The sequence below is a fragment of the Lepus europaeus genome, chromosome 13, assembly GCF_033115175.1.
Source record: "Lepus europaeus isolate LE1 chromosome 13, mLepTim1.pri, whole genome shotgun sequence".
Taxonomy (NCBI): Eukaryota; Metazoa; Chordata; class Mammalia; order Lagomorpha; family Leporidae; genus Lepus; species Lepus europaeus.
In genome coordinates, this window is record NC_084839.1 from 84,148,878 (window position 1) to 84,167,241 (window position 18,364).

The 18,364-nt window shown below is 53.1% G+C and overlaps 1 protein-coding gene across 1 annotated transcript in view; it reads right to left on the reverse strand.

Moving 5' to 3' along the window:
- Positions 1-429: 429 nt before the first annotated feature.
- The window catches only part of FBLN7 (fibulin 7), a 44,254-nt gene continuing 26,319 nt past the window's right edge, over positions 430-18,364 (reverse strand). The window contains exons 4-8 of the mRNA XM_062209844.1: positions 12,039-12,164; positions 9,109-9,249; positions 8,514-8,651; positions 6,347-6,485; positions 430-4,883 (exon numbers count right to left, since the gene is read on the reverse strand). Coding sequence (XP_062065828.1) covers positions 4,511-4,883; positions 6,347-6,485; positions 8,514-8,651; positions 9,109-9,249; positions 12,039-12,164 — 917 coding nt within the window. The 3' untranslated portion in view covers positions 430-4,510. The remainder of the gene's footprint in view (positions 4,884-6,346; positions 6,486-8,513; positions 8,652-9,108; positions 9,250-12,038; positions 12,165-18,364) is intronic.

Here is an 18,364-nt window from a genome sequence, read left to right on the forward strand (position 1 = left end):
CTGTGACTCTGAGATGAGATAGGATCTTGTTTTCTGCCTGTTTTCTTTTTGGCTTGCTAGGCATGGGGATGGGTGTTGCACTTTCAAAATGAAGTGAGTTTTAGAAGTCATCCCAAATCCTAGCTAACTTCTCATCACTGGAGAGTCCATCATCTACTCGGCCTGTCCTGCATCCGTTCTGGTGTTTGCTGCTTGCCACTCAGTGTTCAAGACAGGCTGGGCTAGGCGTGGGTTGGGTGCCACTCTGGCTTCTCTGTCCTTCCACAGGAGCACCTGGTGCACAGGGCAAGTGCAAGAACCAGGGACATCTTTGATTTAGGAACAGGAGTTCTCACACATTGCTGTTGGGGATGGAACATTCCAAAGTCTTACGGAGGAAAAACTGACCCCAGAGACGTGATGGCAAAAATATAAAAAAAGACACACACATATTGCTGCAATATTTTTAATAGTAAAGGACTGGAAACAACCCAGTCAGTCAGGAGTGACTGGCTGAATAACAATGGTATGTTCTCAGAACAGAGCACTTGATAATAGAGAATATACGATACAGTTCTATGGAGTGATACCCAATGCATTGTTAAGCAAAAAGAGAATCAAAGTCAACAAGAGCGTGGAGTAGTATGCTTCCATTTCTCATTTGCTTTACATTTTTTTTTTAACATGGAAGGGTAAAAGGGAAAAAAGTTATTATCTGCAGCAAAAGGAGGAATTAGGGTGGAAGATGGGTCAGAAGATGGACTTCTCTGAACACATCGTAGTTTTTGGATTTGACTTTGGAACCATGTAAACAGTTACAGAATCATAAAACAAAATTAGAATTAAAAAGTCATCTCTAAAAATTTCAGCAAAATGAAGTGAAAGAATCCTGATTACAGTTTGGAACATAACCACAGAGAGAGGAACTAGTACGAGTGACTTTCAAACAGCAAGTGCCCAGTACGCCCTCAGTGCCATAAAGCACAAGAACCATTTTACCCTGTTCTCAGGAGTATGCTGGCACTGTTTTTCTGACAGTTTGTAAACATGTGCACTGTGATGTGAGAAGGAGTGCATCTCTGTGGTGTCTTTTAACAGCTTTTGGAATGAGCAGAGAGAGGACTGGTGAACTTACACACAAACAAAACAAACACAAAAAACCCACTGTGGTCCTAAGTTGAACTGAAGGTACCAGCATAAACTCAGGTGGTGTTTCATGTTTGAAAAATGGAAATGTAAGAACTACTGAAAGTCCACACTTGTATTTCCTAGCTCTGTCCACTGCGGCCTGGAAGCAAAGTCCCTCACGGCGAGCAGTGAGCAGCCCTTGCACCCAGCTCTTGATCTCTAAGGACCGTTCCCCTCTAGAAGGGGCAGGGGGTTCTCTGGGAAGGGAGGGGGTGGCTGATTTAGGGCAGGGGCAGAAAATACACAAAGTGAGCCTGAAACACCTTGTTACTCAACCAGGAAACTTCCAAGGACTACTAGGGCTGTGTCAAACAGAACAGGCCAATCGGAAACAGCTCCCAAGGGCCAAAAATAGGACACTCTAAGCAACAGTGAAGAGATAGTGGTTGAAACGCATCAACCGTGATCTCATAATGTACTCAAAGAAGAAAACAGCTCTCATTGGACACCCTGAGGCGATGCCAGAGAACAAGCTCGTTTGGAGAGCTGGAAAGTGAAGGGGGAAAAGTCAAGAAGTGCCTTTGCTCTGCTTCCGTCGTATAACCCCAATCTCAGAGTAGCCGAATAACCGAGGAAAGGATGTTTCTTTCTATAAAGTACATCGGCCAGTCAATGAACAAGAACCAAACCATAGCACCGGAACCGTAAGTGCAGCCTCTCCATATGCGACGAGTCTCTGCCGTAACCACGCACAGCTCTGCTGCTGAGGTACCATCACCACCAGTAACATGGTCTTGCCAAAATAAACCTAGCTTGGATTGTGTTACACCTGCAGGAACACCTACCGATGCAGAAAAAAGAGAGAGAGAGGACAGAGGTCCAGGTAAAAAGATGCCACAGAGAGACACTCAGGAAAGAGAGCCCGTGAGAAATTCTGTAGCATAAAGAACCCAGCAGTCCGCCTCCAAGGCACGCAGCCTGTTCCAGTAGGCACCGAAGAGTGACGACTGCTGCTACAGATAGAAGGAGATAGAAGAGACCTGTCCATAAATTACAGGGCACGAGTCTAGCTCAGGCAAACAAGCCAAAGAACTCAGGAGCCACTCGGAGAAATTGCAACAGTGACAATATTTGAAGGTGTTAAAGAATTACTGTTAATTCTTTCAGATGGGGACGGCATTGAGGTTATGCCTGTTTTAAGTGTCTTTCCTTTGCAAGAAACATGCTGAAATTTTTACAGATGAAGCGACATGATGTCCAGGCTCTCCTGCAGGATCCTCGGCGGGCGGGCCGAGAGCCCATGAAGCAAGGTTGGCTGTGTGCTCAGCGCTGAGGCTGGTGATTCACGCACACGTGGGATTCATTATCCTGGTCTCTCCAGTTTTGTACATAATTGCAATTTTACATAACAAAAGGTTTTCAAGGCCCCCCTCACAGGACAAAGAACCATATTACCTGGAAGGGAGTGCAAACTAATACCTGTTAACCACTAACTGCCTGGCTCAGCACAGGTAGGAGCTACGAAAGGACAAAGCAGAAGTTGGTTTCCACAGGGGAGTATAGAGGACATTATCCGGGGGAAGGGCCCAGCCACGCCCCACAAGCGAGGGTCCCAAGCAGTCAGGCATTCAGATTGTGGTGCCATCTGGGGGACAGGGCTCCGTGTGTAACTCTACACATGGGAAGTTGGTTTGATCAGGGCAGAGCTGAGTGATGCAAACTGTTGCTTTAGATTGGGCCTGGTTGGCATGAAGGCCATGAGCACACCCCAGTTTAGGTGGGGCACCTGCTCTGTAGACTTCCAAACCACCCCTTGCCTGCTGGGAGGGGACAGGCTTGTCCCTGTGAAGCAGCCCCAGCCCCAGCAGGAAGGAAGACCCCATCCCGGTGACATCTCACTCTCAGGAGCATGCCCAGGTCCTTGGACTCTCCCATCAGAACTGGGACAGGGGCTGGGTGGTGTGCAGGCTGCTGACCCACCGTAGCACCATTTGAAGATATAAGACTGTGGATAATGTTCTAGTAAGTTCTTGCTGCAACTCAGAAAGGCAGGTTTGCAGGCCTTTGTTCTATTGTCAGAACAAGGCTGCAGCTGAGCCCATGGAAAAAAGACTATTGCAAATGCAATTCTTAAATGTGGGGAAAAAAATAGGACACGGATAAACCTTCCTAGAAACCACCTTCATCTGGGGCCCAATGGCTAGACAAACAACACACTTCCTCCAGCCCGATCTTATAGCAGGGCTAATACAATGAGTTTCACAACAAAATCTGTGCGAGGAAACCTCACCCATAGCTGAACACGGACTTGGGTGTTGAAAATGTTCTGATGGCCCAGCTGGCTTTTAAGTTTTCCCTTGAGTGGTCTCCCTGCCACCCTGCTTCACTCTCAGCCCTGGCCAGCGTGCGCCTTCCTCAGGTACCTGGGGGACATCACCCCTGGCTTCTCCCATCAGAAGTGGAAAGCCGTGGTAGAATCAATAACAAAGCGAGTATTTTCTCATGTGTCCTGTGGCCCGAGGTCCCCCTTACCAACCTCCCACGTGGCCAAGAGAAATTTGCATCGATGGAGCAACCCCAAACGTCGCCTCTGTGCACTTCTCCCTCCTTCATGTATTCCAGTGTGTCCATCCGAGAGGGGAAGAGAGCCAGCTAGCCCCTCCTGGAAGGAACTGGCTCTCACATGCAGGGAGAGGGCAGGGGGGCCGCATGGATGGAGCAACAAGGGTTCGTTCTATGGTTATAATCGTAGGTTTGTTTTGAGATGGGATTTCTCAAAAGGGAAGGAATTCAGGCAGACTCTGCGCCTGCCTGTGGCTTCCCTGTCCTACAACAACCTGGGTGGGGTTCACAGGCCCCCTCGTGGACCTCCAATGAGACGCCCAGCGGGTATGTCAAGGGGATGCAGACAAGAACCACACAATGGGGCTTGGGAGGAGGCTCCACCCCAAGCATGTGCACGGGGGCACGGCTGGACCCCCAGCAGCGCTGGAACCACATGATTCCTAACGAGGCTTGGCTGTCACAATGCAGAAGGGCTGACAGGCATCTCAGACACACCATCGGCTTTTCCCTCCCCCTTAGAGTTCAAACTCGTGGCGCCACGCACACGCTATTTGGGAAAGCTGCCTGTGCCCTGAAAGATAAGGAAGGTTTGAAGAGGTTAGTGCATAATCTAAGGGGAGAAGGGCCTTAACGCAGGACCAAAAACCATGATGGCAGCAGTTTGGGTATTGGGTCTGCCCTCCTATGCCACACCATGGGGCAGTGCTACCCTAGAATCCTGGGTGAACAGGCAAGTGGGCTAGTGTGGGGGACAGACATCTGTGACAGCACCCACAGTGGAGTCTTTGGGGATGAGCCATCAGCCCAGATCTCCAGGCCTGGGTGCTCCCAGGGTACCTTAGAAGTCATAGGGGGACACAAAGATGGTGACCTTGGACACGTGGTTGGCCTGGAAGGAGCGGTCCTGGTACTCTGACATGTCAACATCCACCTCCAGCGTCTGCGGCCCCTCCAGGGTCTGGACGAGGATCAGCTCCCCAGTCTGCCGGTCGGAGCGCTGCATCACGAAGTGGCCACGGCTGTTCCCTCCCCCGATCCCAAACCGCAGGCTGTTGGGCCCAGGTCGGCCAGGGGCTGAGGCCGTGGCCATGCGGAAGAGCGTGATGGGCGTCCTCAGGTTGGAGGGCAGAGAGAGGTAGTGGAAGGAGATGGTCTTGGGCATGTGGCGGCAGGGTCTGCTGTCCATAGGGCAGGGGTTTCGCTCACACTGGCTGGAGCAGAAAGGCAAGAGGGAGGCAGTCAGCCTTGGGGGAAACTCCAGTGGTGTTGCTCTACTGTAGAGAACATCCGGGTGTCCCTTCCCAGCCACAGGTCCCTCACCCAAGAGCTCCAGAGCTGCAGGCAAGTGAATACGCCTAGGGCAGCCACAGCCAAGGAGCAGGTGCTCCCCTGACCTACCACTGTATGTATGTATGTAGTATGTATGTATGTGTTTCTGTGTCTGAGTGTGCGTGTGTGCACACAAGACAGAGAGAGAGAGAGAGAGAGAGAGAGAGAGAGAGAGCATGTGTAGCTTTCCTGGGAGAATACAGCCTGGGAATAATAGCGGCAACGCTCGTGTGCAAACAGGTGCCTTTCCTGCCTGTGCCGAGACCCCTCTCCGTGTGCTGGGATCCAAGCAAATAGCTGGCACACCCTGCAATGGGGAGCTCCACACGTGGTGAACTTTGTAAACGCAACAGCCTTTGTTGGCTGAGCAGGAAACCCTATCTTTTTTAACCAGGGTTTTCTGGAAACACTTTCGATGTTTCTCTACCTTATCAATCATAAGTGACAAACACAGTTTAGCAGACCGGGTGCTCCTGCACCACTGTGGTTGCACAGGCCAAGTATCACATCTGGCTGTGAATCCAGGGTCCCCAGCGGCTCTGCCAGACAGGTCTCCTGTGCCTGCACTCAGTGACTCCTTGAGGAAGGCGCCCCCTTGAGGAAGGCACTGGTGTCTTCCCTCTAATAACGGCCAGTCTCCAGTGCCCCTGACTTTCTCCCAATCTACTTTAGTCCAAATAGCAATCCAAGTAACTAAGGCTGCAAAGTCAGTTCTCTGTATTTTTAAAAACAGCTAGGTTCTCTCGGGATCTCTTTTTGGAAAGAAAACGCGTGTGCTTTGTGATAGCTGTAGTCATTCTCCTTAAAGACCCCTCTCCCAATGTTTAACTAACTAAGTCTATTTTCTTGTTAAGCGCCGACGTTAAACAAGATGTTGACCCTTCTAGTGGCACTGGAAGAGAGGGATGGAAGAATGCAGGGTGCCCGGGGTCTGCAGTGGGGCTGGAGCTACCACTCAGCAGCTATGGGAACGTGAGAACACGGTCCTCTCCCAAACCGGTGCCACATACACCTGCCTCCTGGGCTGCTGGGGGCATTTCCCAAGGTGACATCACCTCCAGCTTCTCCCCCACCCCCACCAGCCCTGGCATGGCTAAAAGCCCCTCTTCTGTGTGGCAGGGGAGCACCTGCTACTTTACTCCCATGGGGCAGACTTGGGTTCTTTGGGCACCAAGGCAACCAATGCATTGAAGGCATCCGCTAAAGGGAAACAGACGCTCAGAGCGGCCGGACTCCCAGCTTCTGTCTCTCATCTTTCCCATGCCCCAGGAAGAACCCAGCCCAGCCACACTGAGAGGCCTGGGAGATGGCCGTGCACGTCCATGGGTGGCCTGGATCTACTCACAACGGAGACGTCTTCACGTAGCTCACGTTGCCGCTGCCCTCGGGGCATTCGGGGCTGACACACTGGAAGCCTCCACCTGTGTTGATGCACGTGGTCCCCTGGGGGCACATGGACTGCGGGCCCGCACACTCATCGACATCTGAGAATCGGGACACACAACGAGGGTGACTTGCCCTCTGTCACAGAACACCCAACACTCATTGTGGAGGCCGGACCCAGGGGTCCAGGCTCCATGCTGCAGACACATACTGGGAAGGGCTCATCCCTGAGGGGGGTCATGTCCTCTTCCCTTGGAGTGGGGCAGGTGACAGGGGTGCTGGCAGGCTCCAAGAATTACCAGTCCCAACACTTCCCTTAGACCAGCCTCCTCAGCCCAGCTGCCCTCCAGTCTCCCTTCCATGGTTGTCGCTAGAGTGGAACTCCAAGACTCAAATCTTCTGGAAGGCGTTCGTCCTCGGCCTCACACCGTGTCAAATGCAGACACCCCCATCCAACATCGTGTGAGACCTCTGTTCTCTTTAGAGCTATCCCATGACTCTCCACAGCTGGAGATTGTTCTCTGTTCTCTTTAGAGCTAGCCCATGACTCTCCACAGCTGGAGACTGTTCTCTGTTCTCTTTAGAGGTATCCCATGACTCTTCACAGCTGGAGATTCCAAGTGGGAAGGGGGTGGAATGGGTGGATGCGTGGGCAGATGGTGGATGGGTGGGCAGGTGAGCAGATGAGTGGGTGGCTGTCTGAATGCCGTCTCCTACTCTAGCCCCAGGTTGCTCACCCCTCTGAGCTCCACAGTGAAGACCCACCACCTCTCCTCTCACAGCCCCATGTCAGCCCCTGGAGGAGCCCTGTGCCTTCTCTCCTCCACCGCTCCCCCAGGATTTCAGAGCCCCTGTGTGGGGCCAGCTGGGCTCCCTTCTGTGTCCTCCGCCAGGGAGACGTGCAGCTGGGGGCTGCAGGCCTGTCCACCCTCCTGGCGCGAAGCAGGCCTGCATTCGCAGATCCAGTGCGCCCCCAGAAGCCCACTGCAGCACTGGGGCTCCAGGGCCTAGCACCGGGATGAGCAAGAGGAGACCTGGCGTATCCATCTGTATCTGTCCTGAGAGGAGGTGGGGAAGCAGAAGGCCCCGTTAGTGTGCACAGGGTCTCTGAGACTCGTCCGGATGGTAAGGATGGAGACCCGCACTTCACACACACCCTCTCCTGCCTCCTGGGTGGGAGCCACCCCCACCGCAGGCTTCCCCTGCAGAGGAGGGAGCTCTTTGGCCTGCAGTCACCTTCACAGGCCTCCACCCAGTCCTCCAGGGGGCCACTACCAGGCCAGCGGGATCCCACATGGGGTGAAAGCTGAGCCGGTTATTTTCTGTTTGCACCCCTCCCCCCAACACACACACACACACAGACACACCACCCACAGATCCACCACTCTCTGTTCCTGGGAGGCTGATCAGTCTGGATTCTGTTCCTGGCCTCCAGGCCCTGTGGCTTCCAGTAAATGAGAAGCCTGGGGGCTGGGATGTCCCAGCCTGGATGCAGTGCTGGTGGGGGCCCCTGAGCAGTCCATGCTGTGATCTGTCAGGCCTGGGTGCCCCTTCCTCCCACCCTGCAGGCCTAGACACAGTAGCAGCACCCCCGCCTCTTGTCAGTCCCTAGGTGTTCTGCCTCCCTGTTGGCCTCGGCTGACCCTCAGATACGGCCGGCACTGGGGAGACTGACCACACTAAGGCACGCATGCCTGTTAGGTGCAGTGTCTTTGAGGGATGAAGTTACAGGTGCCTGTGTGGGGTTGTGGAGCCTCATGGGGTACTCCAGATTGAAGGACATGGGTGACTGGTTGGCTGCTCTGCCTCTGGGTCTAGCCCTGGCTCAAGGCATTGCTGAGCTGGTGGAAGAGACCTTGACCTTGAAAACACTTACTTGCATAAGGTCAGAAGCGATTGTTTGCCAGGATGGTTAAGCAACCCATTTTCCTATTTAGGTAGATGATGATGTAGTCTGATCTCTGGCCCTTTCGTTGGTGGTGTTTTAGAGATCTGACACTGATTCCCCCATCACCCCACTCCCACTAGTGAGGTCCTGGGGGGCTGTCACAGGAGAAGCAGGTGCCCTGGTGAGGAGGGCATGCGCCACACCTGTGGCCACCTGCCTCTGCTACCGACGTCTCACTTACCCTCACAGCTCTTCCCATCAGCCAGGATCCGGTACCCGCTGGGGCAGGTGCACCGGTAGGAGCCGGGGGTGTTCACGCAGGCATGCATGCAGAGCCGGGGACGCGCCTCTTGCCCGTAGAGCTCACACTCATTCACATCTGGGGACAGAAGCACCCGCTGAAACTACAGGGGCCATGCAGCCAGTATCCAAGATGTCGAATTCTCTGGCAGCTGTGGCTAAGTGGCTGGGCCAGGTGCAGCCATGGAGCCCTATCCCCAGCAGAGTACCCGGAAGAGGAAGTGTGCTCCCCTTGCTACTGAGCCTAGGGCCTGGAGGGCTTGGAGGGAGGAGCAAACAGAGAGCTGACCGGGCAGGCCCCGGGGGGCTGCAGAGGCAGGGCTGGGCTCCCAGCTTCCGCAGTCTTGCTTTCTTCTGGCTGCCGGTGATGGCTACATTAGCTGCATCCTAGCAACCACTAAGTACACACTTACCTGCCCGGGAGGCCCTCCGACAGGAGGGAGGCCGGTGAGCGCCCCTGCCCAGCCCCCACCCACCCCCCAAGGGCCTGGTGCCACTGCCAGCCTCCCTCCCGTGCCCGCGAAGTGCGCGCCTACCCTGGCAGACGCCGTCGCCGCCCGCGGCGCCGCTCAGATGGAATCCGGCCTCGCAGCTGCAGTGCTGTGCCCGCTCCACCTGCGCACAGCGCGGCGCGCGGCTGAAGGCGGAGTCGCCGGCTGTGGTGCGCTCGGGGGCAGCTGCAGAGGGAAGACACCGTCAGTGCCCCGCCCTGATGCACCTGCCATGGGACTACCTTGGAGAGGGGCCAGGGAAAGAGCCAAGACAGGGCTCAGCCGCTTCCCAAGGAGCTTATTCCGGAGTCAGAAAAGGAGAGACAAATTCTTAAACCGTGAACCTAGCTGACCGGTCCAGGGTCCACCCCAGGGGCCAGTGCACGCAGCGACCCGGAACCGGACAGCTCATGGAAGGCAGGACCCTAAACTGGTCGGGAGGACCCGCGAGGATGCTAAGTCCACGTTTCGCCTAAAAGGGTGAAACATATCAACATGCAAGAGTCTAAAAACTTTGTTTTTTTTTTTTTTTCTCCTTTTGGGGGTGAGAGGAGCTTGGTTTCTTCTTTGTTTTGTCCTTTTCTAAAGTGTTTAATTTTTTGTTTGTTTTCACCGAGAACATAAATCCCTGTTCTAATCAGAGAGACAGTGCTACTTTTGAGATTCCAAAGAATTCATAGCTCTCATCTGGTTGGTGGAGGCAGAAGACTGGGCTGTGGAAAAGGACAACTGCTGGGTGATTCACTGAGGTGAGGCGCTGGGTGCAGCCAGGTTCACAGAGCCAGGAAGCAGAACAGGGGCTGCCAGGGGCTGGGGAGGGGGGACGGAGCCAGCATCTATGGCACAGAGTTTCAGTTGTGCAAGGTCAAAGAGTTCTGGAGATGGCCGGTGGTGATGGCTGTACAACTGTGAGTGCTTAATGCCACTGAATCGTGCACTTAAAAATGGTTACATGGGGGCAGGTGCTGTGCAGGTAAAGCCGCCACCTGCAGTGCCAACATTCCATGTGGGCACCGGTTCCAGTCCTGGCTGCTCTTCTTCCAATCCAGCTCCCTGCTAATGCGCCTGAGAAAGCAGCAGAAGATGGCTCAAGTGCTGGGGCCCCTGCCACCCATATCGGAGACCCAGATGAAGTTTCTGTTTCCCGACTTTGGTCTGGCCAAGCCATGGTGATTGTGGCCATTTGGGGAGTGATAAAGACCCCCCCCCCCCACACACACACCTATGGATATAATGCTACTCACCAATGCCCGCCCCCACCCTAGGCTTCCACACAGAGATAGAACCCACCAAGCTCTCTGGCAAAGGAATAAGAAATCATTTGGATTGGATTTTTTGGTAGCAGGAATCTTACTGAACCCTGGTGTGGGAATCCCATCCAGCCTCCTTGGATTCCTTGGCACTGCATTTTCTTGCTGTATGCAAACCCAGCCATGCGTGACTCCTTAGACCTGGCTGGGGATTTGCTGGTAGTCAAGATGTGAATAATACTCTCATCACTAGTTATCCAGCTCTTAAAATACTCTGGGCTGCACCTATTACTGCTTTTTTTTTTTTTTTAAGATTTATTGATTTATTTCAAAGGCAGAGTTACAGAGAGAGGGAGGGTGCGAGAAAGAGAGAAAAAGAGGGAGAGAGAGAGAGAGAAAGAGAGAGAGAGAGAGATTTTCTATCTGCTGTTTCACTTCCCAAATGGCTGCAATGGCCAAGACTGAGCCAGGCAGAAGCCAAGAGCCTGGAACTCTGTCCTGGTCTCCTGCATGGGTGGCAGGGGCTCAAGGACTTGGGCCATCTTCTGCTGCTTTCCCAGGCACATTAGCAGGGAGCTGGATAGGAAGTACAGCAGCTGGGACTCGAACTGAAGCTCATATGGGGTACTTACCCTGCTGCACCGGCCACAGTCACTGCTGATTCTGCAGCCTACCATGGAAATATTTGAAAAGAAAAGTCGGAGGCCGGCGCCGCGGCTCACTAGGCTAATCCTCCGCCTTGCGGCGCCAGCACACCAGGTTCTAGTCCCGGTTGGGGCACCGATCCTGTCCCGGTTGCCCCTCTTCCAGGCCAGCTCTCTGCTGTGGTCAGGGAGTGCAGTGGAGGATGGCCCAAGTGCTTGGGCCCTGCACCCCATGGGAGACCAGGATAAGCACCTGGCTCCTGCCATCGGATCCATCGGATCAGCGCGGTGCGCCGGCTGCAGCGCACCAGCCACGGTGGCCATTGGAGGGTGAACCAACGGCAAAAGGAAGACCTTTCTCTCTGTCTCTCTCTCTCTCACTGTCCACTCTGCCTGTCAAAAATTAAAAAAAATAATAAGAAGAAGAAAAAAGAAAAGAAAAGTTGGGGCTAGCACTGTGGCGTAGCAAGTGAAGCCTCTGCCTGCAGTGCCAACATCCCATATCAGCACCAGTACAAGTTCCAGCTGTTTCACTTCTGATCCAGTTCCCCGCTAATGCACCTGGGAAAGCAGTAGAAGATGGCCCACGTGCTTGGGCCCCTGCACCCACATGGGAGAGCTGGAAGAAGTTCCTGACTCCTGGCTTCAGTCTGGCCTAGCCCCAGCCAGTATAGCCATGTGGGGAGTGAACCAGCGGATGGAGGACCTCTTTCTTTCTTTCTGTAACTTTGCTTTTCAAATGATTTTAAAAAAAAAGAAAAGTGCTTCTGTCAAAAGAAATGTCAATTAAGTGAAGACGGAGGTTCTCCAACTAAACTCCCTGTCTGGAGAGTTAGTGGATTGGGAATCGGTCCTCCCACTGTTTTCTTCAGTAAGAATGATCAAAACTCCGCCTACACCAAGGAGCCCAGCTCCACCCGAGTGACCACCTGAGGGAACCAGCAGGATGGATGAGACAGAGGGGGCAAGCCTTCATCTTCCAGTGGGCCAGAGCGTGCACTTGCATGGCGCGTGTGCACTTGCCAGCCTACAGCCCGCAGCAGAGCATTCCCATCCAGCCCCTCAGAGGCAACCGACCTACCAGTCTGGGTCTGGTGCTGACACCGATTCCCCGTCCTTCCCGGAGGACAAACGCATCTGTACTGGTTGGCTCCTTCTACACACGTTCCGCCGTTTTGGCAGGGCTGGCTGGCGCAGTCGCTGACATCTAGGAAAACAAACCATTTGTGTGCTAGTTCTAAAATAGAACACAACGGGTTAACTTTATAGGCAGCCTCTAGCTTTCTACCTGCCTGCCCTGCCCCTGCCCCCCTCTGTACCAGAAAGAGCTGAGCGGGGACCCCTGGGGCTGAGACACAGCCCCTACACCTCTGCCCAGCAAGCCTTACACCCCGGGCCCCTCTGCCCACCCAGCCACGCCCCACCAAGTATCACTTTCCAACCTGCAGGGGGCAGCGTGCACAGCTGGAGCCAGACAGAGGTGGCAGCTGCTGGGTGCTGACCTGCACTAGGCCCCTTGTCCACCAACTGCAGCTCCCTCAGCCAGTGCCTGGGTAGAGCGCCTTGTACACAGGACTGACACCCGTGGGGGACTGAAAGGGAGGAGGGGATCGTCTTTTGGAATATCAGGGGTGGGGATATTAATTCTCCGAATTCCCACCTGGAGGCCCTCCTCTGCTCTGCCAGGTAGGAGTCTGTTGACATTTCCTGAGCGTTTGTAAACACAGACTGTCCTCAAACCCACAGCCATTCTGTGGGAAATCCATGGGCGGGGGAGGGACGCACTCTCCAAGCCCAGTAGATTTTTCTCTGAGTAGTAGCTTTACAGTGATTTTTCACTGCCGACTTAGACTTTGTTGTATTCTTCCATTTTTCCCACAATAAACATTTACGTGTTTTATAATTAGAAAGAAATGATTTTTAAAAATATTTATTTATTTATTTGAGAAGCAGTTACTGGGGGTGGGGAGAGACAGAGGGAGGTCTTCCATCCACTGGTTCACTCTCCAATGGCTGCAATGGCCAGAGCTGGGTCTATCCAAAGCCAGGAGCCAGGAGCTTCTTCCAGGTCTCCCATGTGGGTGCAGGGGCCCAAGGACTTGGACCATCTTCTACTGCTTTCCCAGGCCATAGCAGAGAGCTGGATCGGAAGTGGAGCAGCCAGGACTCGAACCGGCGCTCATATGGGATGGCAGCACTGCAAGCGGTGGATTTACTTGCTGCACCACAGCACAAACCCCCAAAGAGATGATTTTTTTTAAACCCTCGGAGCACCTATGCTTGTTAGGAATTCCGTAAGCCCAGTTTATGCACAACCACGAGTCTCTTCCCCCAGAGGGAGGTTTGATAGTTCACTGACTGGACCACAGCATCTCAGGAGAGAAAATGGCACACATCGACTTGCTGGCAGAGGAAGGCTCTTTCCTGCTGTGTCTACCAAGAGGAAGAAGCAGGTGTTTGCTCCTAATGAGAAGCACAGCCTCGTGCGGGTGGATTGCAGGGGATTTGGCTTCCTTGAGGCCGCCTCGTGACGGGGACGCCGCGTAGACTGTTACATGATTTCTACCCAGCACGGAGGCCCAGGGCCGGCCAAGCACTGCTTACCCCTGGGCAAGGAGCCATGGCGCTCTCTCGGGCAGCGCAGCCTGGGTGCACTCCCTCCCAGCTGCTCTGTTTGCAGATGATCGCTTTCCAGGAAAGAGGCTTCAGCGACCCTGTGCACAGAGGCCCGGGAACTCGGAACCCCGGATCCACCATTGTCCAGCGCGTGGGGCTGCTCACCGCATACCCTGAAGATGAGCAGACCACTGGGCTGTGACTGTGACGCTGTGGCAGAGAGCCAAAAAGTGTGAACACCCAGGGGGCCCAGTGCCATTGTCCCTCCATTGGAGGCCTCGCATGGAGGAAGGCACCTGACCCTGTGGGTGGGGCTTGAAGGGCTCATTGGCTTGACAGAGGGATGCACAGGTGCCCAGGAACAGGGGTTCTGCCCTCTCTCCGGCTCTGCCCAGGAGCCTGCTTTCTGGACAGGTCTTGCACAAGCTTGCTTCGCTTTCTTATCTTGATACATAGTCGGCGGCATGCAACGCCCGAGGCCGGGTCTGGCACCTCATCTGATTGGCATCGAGTGGCGGCAGATCAAAGTCAGGGCCACACTCCTGTTTCAGGCTGTTGTTGGCAAACTCTTGCTGCTTCCACGAAGCCAAGCTCACCCCGGTCTATGCGTGATCTGATGTTCGTTTTTTTCTTCCTAATTCTTTCCTGGTGCTGTTATCTCAGTCCAAACTTTCCACTCCTCCAGTCGCCTGGTTTCTGAGGTTTTCCCCTTTTTGATTTATGTGGTTCTTTCAAAGTTTTAAGCTTTAAAACGTTTCCTGCAGCTTGTTTTGAATTCTAAGTTACAGTTTTCACCTGCCTTATGGGCATGTCTTTCTGGCATTTCTTTATTGGCTGTACGGATTTTATCCTCTTTCCCAGTTTGTGTGAGAGTTGACAAGAGTCCTTTTCTAATCCTCATGTTTAAACACAATTAGTTTTCCCGTAAAGCTTTGCTGACTTCATGAGTCTAAAATGCCTACTTCTGGGGTGGGCATTTAGCTCTGCAGCTCACGTCACTTGGGATGCCTGCATCCCCTATCAGAGTGCCTGGGTTCAAGTCCTGGCTCAGTTCCCAATTCCACCTTCCTGTTAATGCACACCTTGGGAGGCAGCAGGTGATGGCTCAAGCAGTTGGATCCCTGCCACCCACGTGGGAGACCTGGATGGAGCTCCTGGCTCCCTGGTATTTGGCAAAAGAACCAGTGGATGAGATCTTTGATTCTCTCTCTCTGCCTTTCAAGCAGATAAACTTTAAAAAAATAATAAAACATGCAATTTCTACTTCTGTTTTTTTATCATTGTACAAAAAAGTGGGCCTCCCACTCCCTCAGCTGGGTCCCTTTGGCCTTCCCATGTAGACGCCTGCAGCTCCCTCGGCATGTGTGTTCCTTGTGGTGCCCAGTGTGTACCATCCTTCCATGAGTCTCTGCACTCTTGGGTTTTGAGCTGGACAGTATGGAGGCTCCCAGGGTCAGACTCCTCCAGCAACAAAATTGTGGAAGAGATGAGCCCCTTGGGGCCAGCGCTGTGGCACAGCAGGTAAAGCCAATGACTACAGTGCCGGCATCCTATACTGGTGCTGGTTCGAGTCCCAGCTACTCCACTTCTGATCCAGCTCCTTGCTGATAGCCTGGGGAAAGCAGTGGACAATGGCCTAAGTCCTTGGGCCCCTGCCTCCCACATGGGAGGCCGGATGATGCTCTTGGTTCCTGGCTTTGGCCATCATATGCTGCCCCCCCCCCCCCCCCCCCGATGAATTGGAAGCAGAGACTGGGACTCAAACCAGCACTTCACTATGGGATGCTGGTGTCCCAAGTGGTAGCTTCATTGTATTATGCTGTGTTTTTTTGTGAATTTAAAGTTTTCTACAAGAAGAAAATATTTCAAGATGCATATCTTGGTATTATTTGTGATTACAAAAACCTGAAAACAGTAGAGAGATCATTCAATAAAGCATAGAATAAGGCCAGCATTGTGGCACAGACGGTTAGGCTGCTGCCTGTGAAACTGGATGAAAGATCTCCCTTTCTCTCCCTGTCTCTCCTCCTCTCTCTATAACTCTGCTTTTCAAATTAAACAAACAAATAAAATTGTTTTAAAGTATAGAGTAGCCCTTAATAGGAAATGCTTTATAAGATGCAAAGTTACGTTTGGAAAGAAGAGGTGTAGAGAATTGCTTATGTTAATATCTCAGTTGCTTGTTGGATCTTTTTGTAGCATTCACCATGAATGCCACCCCATCGCCTTTGTGTGTGGCTGCTGGATCTGCCATCTCCCACTCGGAAAGTGAGCCCCGCGTGGCTGGGGCAGCGTCTGTTAGACTTGATGTTGAATCGCCAGCGTTTGGTGCAGTGTTTTGTGGATGGCTGGTACACAGGGAAAGATGGTTGAATGGATGAAAGAAGATTTAAAAGGATGGGACGGCCAACAAAAAAATCTGCCTCCCCAGCATGGTGGTGACCAAGGCACCCGTGGTTCTAAGCTTTTTCCTTGGTTTCCTCTGCTGGCGAAGGAGAAGGCCTTTGGCTATGGTCTCCCCAGTTTGGAAGGCTTTACATCCTGAAAACACGCCCTTCAGGGGAGAGGGGAAGGATAATAACCCAGGAAGCCAAAAGGCCGCTTTCCATTCTGGAGTCTGAAGCCTACCTCTTACCACTGTGTTTCTTAATGGCATAATTGCGTGTAATTTGCTTCTACGCCAAGTTGAGTTCATCGCCCTCTGTCCAAGCAGCTGACTGGGGAGGAGGAGGACGTGAGGGACAGTTATGAAAGTGCTGGCAAGTTTTTCACTGACACTGACATTTTGGGTCTTGTAATAAATCCCCTGTAATTAAAAGATTATTTCTCCCTTGTGGTTACAACGCACAGTGACTACAAGACTGGTGATCTCAAAAATAAAGCCAATGTACTCTGAGGTTCTGGGGTTGTACCCTGGACTGCTGTCCCATCCACATCAGTAATACTGTCACCATTGGCCACCAAACAGAAGGCATAAGCACCATTGCTCCCTCTTGACAAGTTTGGCTGGCACTGTCTTGAGGTTCTTCTTGCAGACAACACCCATTAATCAAATAAATTCCTGCTGAGAACAGAAGTGTCAACACGGGTTCAGTCTACTAACTTGGGAGACGCCAGATCCAGCAGCTGGTTGTGTTGTACAAGTGTTTTTACTGGGTCGCCATCAACAGCTCCCATGAAATGAAAAATATCCATCTGTGATCTCAGCGTGGACTGGCCACCATCTTCTACCCTGAGCCAAGCCTTCCCAAGTTTTAGACAGTAAATGCAGCCTTGGTAGAGGCCCCACGTGGGCTGTACCAGATGGATCCTCTGGTGCGGAGGCCAGGGAAGAAGGACCAAGGTCCAGGGAGGATGCTGGGGCGGGAGAAGGCAAGGAACACAATGCGAATCTGGAACGAGCCGGCAAGTTCAAGGACAAGAGTCACAGGCAGGGCTACAGGGGGTGCCTAGGGAAGGGCAGCAGATTTGCTGTCCTGGCTTGGCAGGTGGGACCACCCATGCCACACAGTGGTCTTCCAGGGGAAGTCTGACCTCCACAGCCCAGGAAAAGAAGCCGTGCTCAGCGGGGCAGAGCCCAGCAGCAAACACACACGGGGCACGCACTTGGGCTACTGTGGGCCTGCAGCTGTAGCCATTCCAGTTAGCCGAGCCCCGAGTGATCGGTGCTTCAAGACTCTCCACATCTTTCCTGCTTCCAGCCACAGCAAGAACAAACAACGTGGCGTTTCTCAAAAGGTAGTGAGCGTCAGTAATGCCTAAGCAATATATGAGATGCCGCTTTCCTAAGTCTTGTCTACGAAGACCCAGGCTTTTTGCAGGCCTGGGATCTGCCCTTTACAAGCTTTCTGGGGACTGCGGAGCACCTGAGAGTTTGAGAAGCACAGCACACAAGCTGAGATTCAGCGGGGTCCTCTTTCCCATGGAGGGGGTCCTGCTGCCATGAGGGAGGTGCTAATGCATGGGCAACACGGAGCGGCAAGGCCCGGCCCAAGAGCAACAAGGGGGCTGGCAGGCACACACAGGATCCTCAGGGAGGCATCAGCAAGCCGCCAAGGTGGGGCTGGGCTGTGCAGGTGCTGTGCTATGAGCATCCCTACCTTGGTAGAGCAACTACGTCTACGCCTGGGTTCCTGGGTTCTCCAATGCTTTGTGTCTCTCTGCCTAAAAACATACTCTTTCAGCTGCCTTCTCTGACGAACTCATCTTTTCCCCTCAACCACAGGAAGCTCACTGTCAATGTTGAGCAAGAAAGAAAAACAGCACATGGGTAAAATGTGTTTCTGCCTGCAGCACCGTCGGGCAACGTGGCCTGGCACAGCCCTTCCGAAAGGCAACATGGCAGGGTAATTTAGCAGGGGTGGGGAACCTTTTTTCCGCCAAGGGCCATTTGGATATTTTTAACATCATTCGCGGGCCATACAAAATGATCAACTTAAAAATTAGCTTGCTGGGACTGGCGCTGGGGCATAGCGGGTAAAGCCACCGTCTGCAATGCTGGCATCCCATATGGGCATCCGTTTGAGTCCTGGCTGCTCCACTTCTGATCCAGCTCCCTGCTAATGTGCCTGGGAAAGCAGCAGAGAACGGCCCAAGTACTTGGGCCCCTGGACCCACGAGGGAGATTTGAGGGTAGATTAGACGCTCCTGGGTCCTAGCTTTGGCCTGCACAGCTCTGGCCAATGTGGCCATTTGGGGAGTGAACCAGCAGAAGGAAGATCTCTCTGTCTCTCCCTCTCTCTCTGTAACTCTGCCTTTCAAACATATAAATAAATATTTTTAAAAATTAGC